Source organism: Olea europaea, chromosome 11 (genome assembly GCF_002742605.1).
Source record: "Olea europaea var. sylvestris chromosome 11, O_europaea_v1, whole genome shotgun sequence".
Lineage (NCBI taxonomy): Eukaryota > Viridiplantae > Streptophyta > Magnoliopsida > Lamiales > Oleaceae > Olea > Olea europaea.
In genome coordinates this window covers 7500702-7510761 of record NC_036247.1, presented here as the reverse complement: position 1 = coordinate 7510761, position 10060 = coordinate 7500702, and the positions used below count along the sequence as shown (strand labels likewise).

At 33.0% G+C, this 10060-nt stretch overlaps 1 protein-coding gene across 4 annotated transcripts; it reads left to right on the top strand.

The window, feature by feature from the left end:
• Positions 1-236: 236 nt before the first annotated feature.
• On the top strand, positions 237-8947 carry LOC111403204. 4 transcript variants are annotated; one of them, XM_023031615.1, is made up of 7 exons: positions 237-389; positions 505-580; positions 670-731; positions 844-1001; positions 2931-3141; positions 3991-4163; positions 8565-8947. In XM_023031615.1, the coding sequence occupies exons 1-6, from the start codon at positions 387-389 to the stop codon at positions 4156-4158; spliced, it is 678 nt and encodes a 225-aa protein (XP_022887383.1). In that variant the 5' UTR covers positions 237-386; the 3' UTR covers positions 4159-4163; positions 8565-8947. The 4 variants fall into 4 exon arrangements, with proteins under 4 accessions (XP_022887383.1, XP_022887385.1, XP_022887381.1 ...); XM_023031617.1 differs by having other exon boundaries at positions 3991-4172; XM_023031613.1 differs by lacking the exon at positions 8565-8947 and adding an exon at positions 5406-5817.
• Positions 8948-10060: the final 1113 nt, after the last annotated feature.

Sequence of the window (10060 nt, the reverse complement as noted above, 5' to 3'; positions counted from 1 at the left end):
AGTCCCACTTAATTACTAATCGAGGTTGGAAAGATCTTAGTAATCCAATTACATGTTTGGTGCATTGATGGGATTACTATCAATAAAGAAGAGTAATAAATTTCAATTATTTATACTCATAAACAATTATTACTTGTTGAATATATTTGATAGAGCTTAAAATTAACGCTAATTCACTTCGACATAAATGTCGAAAATCCCCATGACAGGATCAAAGTGCACTTGGGATCCATGTTTGTCCCAGTTCAAAAGGAAGTAAAAATCAGTAAAAAAATTTAGGCTTTTCCAAACAAGGTGCAAGTGTTATTTGAATTTATAACGTCAGCAGTTCTCTTCTTTATAATAATCTCATGACAGTCTGCATTCACACGGTCTGAAAGCCATAGATGGTAAAGCCTTCTTTCAGTTTTATGTATTTACCCAAGATTTCAACAAGAAAAAACGATTCTTTAGGGTTTCTTAATTTGTCTATTTTCCTTTTTTTTTTGGGTTTTAATTTGACAGGCTGACTCTACTGAAGAATTCGAACCCCTTTTCGATTACTCACGCGTTCAGCCCTGTAATGTCATTAACCTCGATGGTCAGCTTCTCCTTCCCTCTATATACGTACAAGTATGAATGCCTAGTGTATGGGAAATGATTTTATTTATTTATTTATTTTTTTCGCAGATGATAGCATGGATGAATCCCCCGTATTCTTCGATAAGAAACGGAAAATTGCAGACGCTGATGTAAAAACTTTTCTCTTTTTTTATCTCGGAAAAGATTTGAACTTCTTTTTATGTTTCTTAATGAATATTGAACTTAAAGTTCAGATGGGGTTTTTGAACTGAAAAATGTTAGGTTGAAGAGAAAGAGAAGGATGTAAATGGGAAGGATATCGAGGTGATTGATTGCGACAGTAAGGTAGATGAAGAAGAAGATTGGCTACCTCCAGCACCAAAGAATTCAAGAAATACTGAAAAGATACTTGACGAGGACTCTACTATAAAGGCGCTACGGTATAATTTATATCCAGACTTATGAATTGCTACTGATTTCTGTATTTTGTTTGAAAATTTTGATTGTGTGAGGTTGTATGTTGAAATTGATGCCATTTTATGGTTATTTACTACCTGCATTTGCTAGGTTTGAGTTTTTGAATTCAATGAGAAATGTATTGTATTGTGATTATGTTACTAACAGTTTTGTTTGTTTGAGAAAATTCAAGAAGTCTAAACTGGATGTCCCATTTACCTGTTATACCAATCCGAGGGGACAATAAGTAGAGGTTTCTATTCTTTTGTTTTGAAACAAATACAGAATAAAGTAGAATTAGAAGTTTTAAGTAAGCCAGTACTACAGAAAAATCCATCTTACTTTCATACGTAGGCTTGTTACATTTGTTATAATGGTGAGTTATTGAGTAACAGAATACACATGGGTTTGCAATATTTGCTATCAGTAACATACCATGGAAAATTAATAAAAATGAAGTATCCTATTGCCTTTCTGTTTGTTATTGCTTGTCCTATTGGCTATACACAGATTAGTAAAGATAGCATAAAATATTTGCAATTCTGTCTAGTTTTGAGTTTACTGCATAACCAGAAAAGGTTAAAGGTATTAGCATACCTCTGTTTATTTCTAATTCCTGTTCTTCTGCAAAGATACTACTACAAAAACAATTTTTTACATCATACATGTTTTCATTAATCTTTATCTGGAAAATTGTGGTTGAACAAGTGACTGTTTCCACTTACAGTATATTTTTATTTTATTTTATTTTTTTTAATGTTCTTAACTTATGATAATTTTGACAAGCAAGTGTAGGCTTGTAATTGCGAAGTGCAACTGCACTGGGACGAAAAAAATATTAAAATGTGGTGTCTACTACAGCTGTCCTGGCGTCATTTAGATAAAGAAATGGGTAATTGTTTAGTTTGTGTTCATAACTACATATATGCATGTGCGCACTCAGAAAATATTTATAAAATTAAGGTATGATTGTTCTATTACTTATGTACTCGGATTTTTGGAAAAAATGGAAATACATTTAGCACTTGACAACCTGGCTCTACCAAAACCTAATGCCTATTCTTGACTTACTGCTGAGTCCCCTAAACAAATTCTAGTACAGCATTAGGTGCTATTAGAAGATTCTTATTTTGCCTCAGATGAAGAATTTGAATTATTAGCTAGCTTATTAATTTTTGTGTAAAATGAACATTAATTTTGTCCATTATTTTGTAATTTTATCATCTTCATTATTATCATAACACTGTAATTATTTTGATTGCTTATTGTCATCAGGGGATCATCATATCACGTAAATACAGTCATACTCGAATTATCCTAATTTCGTCCTTGTGATCGTTGGGAAACCAGATGTTACCAACATATATGACCACAAAGGTGCATGCAACATAAATTCTCAGGAACTTCACATAATCATGCATAAAAATATATGTACTAGGTATATGAAGATCCCTGGTATCAAATGCATTGATCTTTTGGACTTTGTAACATATTAGCATATAAATATGTCTTCTTGATTGAAACTGAGGTCCTTCAATATTTTCGAGTTTCAAACAATAAGGTTGAGAAAATAATGAAGGCATTGATGTAATTCATCTTAAAATACTTTTAACTCTTGATTACTTGTGTAATTTCTACCTGTATATACTTAGTTCTTCATATTGAATGTCCATATTCGAATATTTCGTACCTGATGATATAGAAAATGCCATTATGCTGTGTTCTTGCCGTCAATAACAATTTTGGTTTATAACTGACAGATGGTGTAACATAGGTTACAATATAATAGTGAAACTTTAGCAAGGAAATGCCGAGGGGTTGCCTTGATTTAACAGTGTAACTTAATTTATCGTGAAAAATGTTCATTTGTGAACTTAATACTCTTTTTTCTGAAATGCATGCTATCTTCATAGGCTAAAAAAGGAGGAGTTGGCATCACTGGCGAATTCAGCTGAGGAAGTTTTGCGAGCTGTTGAAGAATCTGTAAGGAAAGACCTCAGTGCATCATTACTGTCTTCTCTGGAGAATGCAGCGGAGAAGCCACAGAATCCTCTTCCAGAGAGAGCAAAAGTAGTTATCTCCATTCAGAACAAGGATGAACTTAAACAATTTCGTGTTTACACGGTGAGTAGTTTCTGGTGTTTTCTTGAAGCTGAATAATTTACACCGTGCTGTTGTCAACTTAGGTATTAATATCATTAGGCAGATGATGTTTATAAGGAGATTAAATCTTCGAGATAACTCATATTTGAGTAGTTATTTTGTTTTATCACAGGGCTAGATTTAATTAACAGCCTAGAACACTTGTAAATGTATGAAAAATTAATTAATTGTTCCCTATTTTTTTTGGCTACGGCAACATGAATTAAACTCCTATACTCTAATATTTCAAGTAAAAGATCACTGTAGATTTTCAGAGATGTAAGACCTGATCAACCTGTGGAGGGAGCAAAAATTTTGTTATTCCAAAGTCCACAATGTCATTTATTCGTAAGCCATAAAAAAATCACACTCCACGTCATCCAGTCATGATTGTTACATTGACCTACTGCTTTTGAATGGGTGTCATTTCCTTCCAATTTGAACTCTAGCCCTGAATGAATAAGACAATAATGGCTTCCATTTACAATGTTTTAGTTTATTCTTATTGAACCTTTTTCTGATGAATCTTGAAACTTTTCTTAAGCTGACAATTTTTTTGCTTTGCACATAGTTTACTTCTTAAGAATTTGTACTAGTTAAGAATACTCAAGCTTTCCTTGTGTCAAGTTCTCAGCATTCGATGACTTTGTATTCAGTCATCAAGTTCCTTTGCTTGTTTGTTACTTTGTTAATTTTAGTTTGTACTGCTAATTTTATCATATCTACTGAATATTCTTATTTAACCACTTAAAGCTTCTGTTTCATACTTCTCTCCACATTATCATATGATATTTTGTGATTTCTGATCATAGATATGGCTTACTCATGTAGGATGATAAATTTGAACGACTCTTCAAGATGTATGCTGACAAAGCTAAGCTCGATATTAAACAATTAGTTTTCTGCTTCGATGGGGATAAAATAAGTCCGGCAGAGACTCCTGGTAGCCTAGGGATGGAGGACGATGATATAATTGAAGTGCATATGAAGTCAAACTAATCCAGGTAAAAATGGTATATCCTCGATGGCTCTACTGGTTATGTTTTTGCAGTGTACATTTCATTCTTCAGATTTTTGTTTATATATTTCTTTAATGGCAACCTTATCGCATCAAAAGAATGCTGAATCTTTCTCTGGAATGTGTGTAAACCACCACACAATTTATGAGCATATATCCTCACTGCTTTATGGAAATGAAAGATGAATTTCATTAAAGAGCAATAAACCAGCTAATCAAGTCCATTGGGAAACTACCATTTTGCTCTAATCTATACCTCAAGGATGGACGAATAATTATTGGGGCCTTCCTCCAGAATCTTATTTCTTCTTGATCCTTGTCAACACATTTCTTGCTGCATATGTTTACATTTATTAATAGCAAAGAGGGGATGGAATGCTTGCTCCAGAAATAATGAACATAAAAGTGACTTTATTTTTACATGAAGGCATTCCCTATGCCCTGCAAAGATCTCTTGTTCTCCCTTCATTCTGCTTAATCCACTGCTATCACACACCAGCTAAAACCAATGTTTGACCTCAGTTGGCATCGCACAAGACACTAAAATATCCTAATGTTATTCACAATGTAGCAGGAAATGAGTTACCTCCTAGGACTGTATACAAGCAACCCCAGCTTAACACGAGTTTCCTGCACCGATTCAAGATGTCAGTAGAAGAATGGCATCTCTGGGCCTATGGCAGCATTTTACATGAAAAAATGCCAACTGTGGGGGTCTTTGCTACCACAGATCATCTTCCAAGTGATGCCAAATTATTGCCTTGTACCAGAAAAGAGTACAAGGTTTTAATTATTTACTACTATTCTTATAGCCCTCCTAATACCTTTGATTGCCTCATCCCCTTTACTGCACCCTGCCATCATACGAGTTGGCAAACATATTCTCCAAACAACTGATATTCCAATCTTTTAGCAGTTCCTGTGGACTAAACATTTTCAAGTCATCTACACTCCTTATCCAACCAAAATATCTATAGCCTCCCGTTGCCAATCTCAAAAGCCTAAAAATATTTGGAGAACTCTCTCCAGGAGTGTTAATTAGTCAAATCCATAACTCCCATAAGAAAGCTGGATCTTCCCAACTGCCTGTTTTGGGAGTGTCTATTTTTTATCATTTATTCTAGAGCAAAATTTTGACTAGTCTATGATTTTATTTCATTTATGGAACTGGTCAGAGTTCGTATTTTATATTTGAGCTGATCAGTATCATGTTTCCAACTTGTTTCAGGATGTTGGATGACCTGTAGCATTCAAGTTGATGATTCTCTTCCTTGGACTCAATGGCTTCTTTTGAACGACTTGTGTAAAAAAATCTTTATTTTGTTGTCCTGCAACTGTAAAGTGGAAATCTTCTGTTGGTGAATGACGATAAACATAGTAGAAGCTATTTCGAAAGAAGTGCAAGGATTTTTTGCATACCTCTGTAACTGTAAAAGCTCAGTCTCCTCGTAAGTAGAATAAGCACACGCAAACATGCATCCCGGGTTAAGAAAATGAATGTAGGACTCTCTTCATTTGAGTTGGATTGTATACCATGCAAGTTGCAACTAACTATTAAGATGTTAGAGAATGTGATTTGCGTAAGAATGTGGTTGTTGCAGTCGCATTTATAGTTTATGGAATTTCATTTCACATGGCTATTTTAAGATCGAGATGGAAAATGATTGTTCTTATTTTTTGGTCAAAATAGCATTGTCCAGTTGAATAACACTTTTATTTTTCTTTGTACACAAACCAAAATCTTATAAGCTGCACTCAAGTTGATGTGTTAGAATTTTGCTAAATCCACAGCGTGCATCTATCGTGTTGCCAGTACATATCCCCTGTAAAGGTCACATTTATGATTTGTTATTCCTGTTTAGACATCTAACTGTATCATATCAACTAAGCATGAGTAGGATATAATCCAACACTGGAAACAACATGAGAAGAGACAATTTTTACACCATTTTAAAGCATGTTTCGGATGTATATGTTTTGTCCTTACATGATAAACATAATTCTTTGCTAAGTGAATAACGTTCTGAACATACGCTACAAGATAATATGTTTCTAACTTAACCTTGTTGGACAACCATTATTTCAGAAAAATAGAATTTTGAATAATAATTTTTAGGAAAATGTGTAGTTAAACAGTAAAAGGAAAAAAAAAGGATTTACGTGCAGAATATTTATTCCATCAATGTGTGATTGAAAACAAGTTATAAAATTTTTTGAAAATAATGGTTGTCAAATGGGAGCTAAATATTGCTCCCTCCCTAGCATATAATACTTATTTGCTAGGTATTAGTCAACCAGAAATGTATAAAATAATAAATATATTATTTTTGGTTTTTGGTCTAAAAAATTAAATATATATTATTCTTTGGTTTTTGGACAACGTAGAAAAATTCTAGGTTAGCATAATCAACCACTGTGTTGTAGTTGAACCAATGAAGAGAAAATCAGCAAAGGTTTTACATTTAATTAACTTGAAAGCAATTTTATACTATTGAAAGTGTCGAGACTGGAGAGTTTTTTTAATTATTATTTTAACAGTTCCAATTTGGTGTCTATATAATTTCGTATTTATAATTTTAAAGACTTGTTAAGATGATGTGTATCAGGGACAAATAATAATAATAATAATAATAATAATAATAATAATAATAATAATAATAATAATAATAAATAAATAAATAAATAAATAAAATAAAATAAAATAATTATATACAACAGTCATGTGGGTCCTATTTGTTTTCTTTAATTCACAAATCTATCGAAATCTAATAGATTTGTCCAAGAAGACGCACCAAACAGGGATTAATTAATCTTAAAATTTGACAACCGACTCAATTTTTTTGTTTGGATTGTAGGAAAAAGCCTTTATAAGTACAAGAAAATTATAATTTAAGATAAAAATTTTGAGGACACATCATTTCAAATATAAAAGGATCACTGATGTAAATATTTAACTAAGCTTAAAATAAATATTTATAAATAGTTTACCTATTTAACACTAATTTTCCAAAAGAAATAACTTCTCTACTTATAACGAGAATGAAATAACATATCCAATATAGTTGAAAATAAAAATTTACTTACTTCTAAACTTTAGCCCTACAAGAAATATAATATCAGTGCCTTTTAGGTGACAGAAAGGGTGCACACATCTATTGAACAATATATGAAAATGATTTTTCATTTCAATAATTGAAATGTCACAATTCAAATATGTAATTTTCCAAGTCTTTTTAAAGAATAAACAAAAGGCCAACTCGTCGCCAAATCAGATTACAAGTTTGGATGAGTTATAACTCGACACTTCATTAGAATGTCACAGTCCAATGAAAGATGTATAAATAACGTTCGCGTTGAAACATAAACTCCATCATCACCATCGAATGAATTTCTATAAAAACTCTTATTTAGTACTAGGACTCTTAATGGATTGAACTTTGATTAAAATCCGATGAAATTAGTGGGAGAAGGATTTAGAGTCTCAGTCCGATAACTTAATCGCTAACTAAATGGAGCAAATATGAATATAGGTCAATCTAATCCGATTTGTCATAATAATATAATATATTTTATATATTACTGCATAATTTATTACACAATTTTTTTCATTTTGAAATTTGTATCATACTTTATGACTTTTAATAAAGAACCTATCAAATTTTTATAAAATTAATATATATTATAATAAAATTTGTATTGAGATTGAGAGTCCCCTTTCCAATAAAAGAAGAATATGTTTAAAATATTTCGAATTGAATTATTGAATCCAATATTCGATGAAATGGAAAATCGAATGTGGATTTAACAATCAAATATCGGTTGAATTATCGAATTTGATGGATCCGTGAATTATTCTTGCCGAATCGAATTGAATTATTGAATCCGATATTTGATGACATGGCCCAATAGGTTATTTGTTTTTTTCATATTTAAGGCTTTGAAAACGCCTCGTAGGTTTTTTATTGTTCATGAAATAAGAAGAAACGTTGATTTTCTTGAGTTCAATCTGTTTGAGTTATTATCATTACGTGTTTGTAGATTTGATCTACATCACATTTCTCCAAACAACTTATATTCCAATCTTTTAGCAGTTCCACTGGACTAAACATTTTCGAGTCATCTACACTCTTTATCCAACCAAAATATCTATAGCCTCCCATTGCCAATCTCAAAAGCCTAAAAATATTTGGAGAACTCACTCCAAGAGTGCTAACTAGTCAAATCCATAACTCCCATAAGAAAGCTGGATCTTCCCAACTGGGAGTGCCTATTTTTGATCATTTATACTACAGCAAAATTTTGACTAGTCCCTATGATTTTATGAAACTGGTTAGAGTTCGTAATTTATATTTGAGCTGATCAGTATCATGTTTCCAACTTGTTTCAGGATGTTGGATGACCTGTGGCATTCAAGTTGATGATTCTCTTCCTTGGACTCAAAGGCTTCTTTTGGACGCCTTGTGTAAAAAATCTTTATTTTGTTGTCCTGCAACTGTAAAGTGGAAATCTTCTTTTGGTAAATGACGATAAACATAGTAGAAGCTCTTTCGAAACAAGTGCAAGGATTTTTTGCGTTCTTCTGTAACTGTAAAAGCTCAATCTCCCCATAAGTAGAATAAGCAAGATTATAAGCACACCCAAACATGCATCCCGGGTGAAGAAAATGCTTGTAGGACTCTCTTCATTTGAGTCGGATTGTATACTATGCAAGTTGCGACTAACTATTAAGATGTTAAAGAATGTGATTTGCGTAAGAATGTGGTTGTTGCAGTCGCATTTACAGTGTATGGAATTTCATTTCACAAGGCTATTTTAAGATCAAGGTGGAAAATGATGGTTTTTACTTTTTGGTCAAAATAGCATGTCCAGTTGAATAACACTTTTATTTTTCTCTGTGCACCAACCAAAATCTTATAAGCTGCACTCAAGTTTATATGTGTTGGAATTTTGCTAAATCCACAGCGTGCATCTGTCGTGTTGCTTGTACAGATCCCCTGTAAAAGTCACATTTATGATTTGTTATTCCCGTTTAGACATCTCCCTACATCATATTGACTAAGCATGAGTAGGATATAATCCAACATTGGAAGCAACATAAGAAAAGAAAATTTTTGCACCATTTTAAAACATGTTTGGGATGTATATGTGTTTCGCGCGGGTTAATTTGCTAACAATTAAAGAGGATCAGACGATTGTATAAGGGACGAAACCTCTTGAGACAGTTCCAAAAATGGGTGTTCTTTTATTGGCGATGAACTTTACAATTGGAAACGAAAAACAACGTGCCTCCAAGGGGCGCAAGCACACGAGTTACAGAAAGAAAAGTGTTTAAGTCTAAAAGCTAAGGAAATGAAAGTTACATATTCTCTGTTCGAGAGTTTTGTATTCGATCCTTTGCTTCTACGTTCTTTCTCCCTTTTATACCGCATAAACGATCTCTTTGTGATTAACTACTCTAAAAACTGCTTGATCGTCCTATAACTACCCACTTCCTTTGTAGTGGCCATTTTGTCATGAAACTGTCTTTTAACTGCTGCCATTATCTTTCATCGTTCAACCGCTTTCGATTGAATTCCTTGAGTTGTGGAACGTGATAGGGCTACTTTAACAACTGCCTTGATAACTGCATTTCTTGATAACCACAATGCGTTATGTTTGTTGATACCTTGGGCGACTTGAAGGTTTGGGCGAGAATAGAATAGCAGTTCTGGGCGACCGTATGACACTCTATTCGTTCAGATTCTAGGCGACTTGCAAATTTGGGCGATGGCGTTACCGCACTCTTGGGCCCCTTATTTGGGCCTTCACCTTGATTCGTTCGATTGGACTTCGTTCTTTGGGCTATCTGATTTGGGGATCTTCCAATTGGGCTTTACTCCTTGG

Bases quoted from the DNA above. Each gene is read 5' to 3' on its own strand.
- LOC111403204 (XM_023031615.1), top strand. The intron at 732-843 runs GTAAAAACTTTT...GAAAAATGTTAG, and splicing joins GGAAAATTGCAGACGCTGAT to GTTGAAGAGAAAGAGAAGGA. The intron at 3,142-3,990 runs GTGAGTAGTTTC...TTACTCATGTAG, and splicing joins AACAATTTCGTGTTTACACG to GATGATAAATTTGAACGACT.